Source organism: Neomonachus schauinslandi, unplaced genomic scaffold (genome assembly GCF_002201575.2).
Source record: "Neomonachus schauinslandi unplaced genomic scaffold, ASM220157v2 HiC_scaffold_2507, whole genome shotgun sequence".
In the NCBI taxonomy this organism is placed as follows: domain Eukaryota; kingdom Metazoa; phylum Chordata; class Mammalia; order Carnivora; family Phocidae; genus Neomonachus; species Neomonachus schauinslandi.
The window spans coordinates 3-1,274 of NW_025411196.1; the positions used below are offsets into that span (position 1 = coordinate 3).

The window sequence follows — 1,272 nt, forward strand, 5'->3', positions numbered from 1 at the left end:
CCACCACCACCACCACCACCACCTTTATTGGCACGAATAACCCCTTCAGTCCCAGTGGCCAATTGGCTAATTACAAAGAACAGGAGGAACTCCAAAGGCGTGGCATCCACCCCTTACTTCCCAAAAAACAGCCTTGAACGGCACTGCCCTCAGCTGGACAGATCAGCATATTACAATGCACGTCTTTTTGTTGTGGATTTTTGGCCTTCATTTCGTTTCTCTCAGGTTCTTGGTCCTCCACCTCTGAGAGGAAGTGGATGGGGAAGGTAGAAATCTCTGAAAAGCTGTAACCATAGTGCAACACCTTTGTGGGTTTTCAGCACAAATTCACAATTAGATTCTGAATGAAAACATACCACTCAAATATGGAATACTTGTAAAAAACAGATTGATATTATAATTATGTAAACATCATTCCCAACATTTTTAGTAAAATCTATGAAATTTTTTTTTTTTTTTTTTTTTGGTGAAAAGATTTATATTTAGATTTAGCCAGCTGGACTCAGTTTAGATGATTCCAATTTTGTTGGCAACATCCAAAGCATCATAGTCAGGAGCCAGTCGAACATATGCCTTCTTCTCTCCATCAGGCCTGATCAAGGTGTTGACCTTGGCCACGTCAATGTCATAGAGCTTCTTCACAGCCTGTTTGATCTGGTGCTTATTGGCCTTGACATCCACAATGAACACAAGCGTGTTGTTGTCTTCTATTTTCTTCATGGCTGACTCAGTAGTCAGGGGGAACTTGATGATGGCATAGTGATCAAGCTTGTTTCTCCTGGGGGCGCTCTTTCGAGGATATTTGGGCTGCCTCCGCAGACGCAGTGTCTTGGGTCGTCGGAATGTAGGTGACGTGCGGATCTTCTTTTTTTTGTGACTGTGGACGCCTTTCAGCACCGCTTTCTTGGCCTTCAAAGCCTTTGCTTTGGCTTCGGCTTTGGGAGGGGCAGGGGCTTCTTTCTTAGTCTTCGGCGCCATCTTCGTAAAAGGGATCTATGAAATTTTGAACATAAGGCTATTAATAGAAATGAAATGAGATTACTAATCTTAATGAGGCCCGTTGTAAATAAAGGAAATAATTTCAGTTTTACTTCTGGTTATAACAGAATTACAATATGTTCATACTACTATGTTATTTCTCTCTTTGTTTTTTAAGATTTTATTTATTTGACAGAGAGAGACACAGTGAGAGAGGGAACACAAGCAGGGGGAGTGGGAGAGTTGGAGAAGCAGGCTTCCGCTGAGCAGGGAGCCCGATGCGGGGCTCGATCC

The 1,272-nt window shown here is 42.8% G+C and overlaps 1 protein-coding gene across 1 annotated transcript; it reads right to left on the reverse strand.

The window, feature by feature from the left end:
• Positions 1-444: 444 nt before the first annotated feature.
• Positions 445-990, reverse strand: LOC123323922 (60S ribosomal protein L23a). Its single transcript, XM_044912456.1, has one exon. It carries the CDS (start codon positions 976-978, stop codon positions 508-510), a length of 471 nt encoding a protein of 156 aa, XP_044768391.1. The 5' UTR covers positions 979-990; the 3' UTR covers positions 445-507.
• Between the last annotated feature and the right edge of the window lie 282 nt (positions 991-1,272).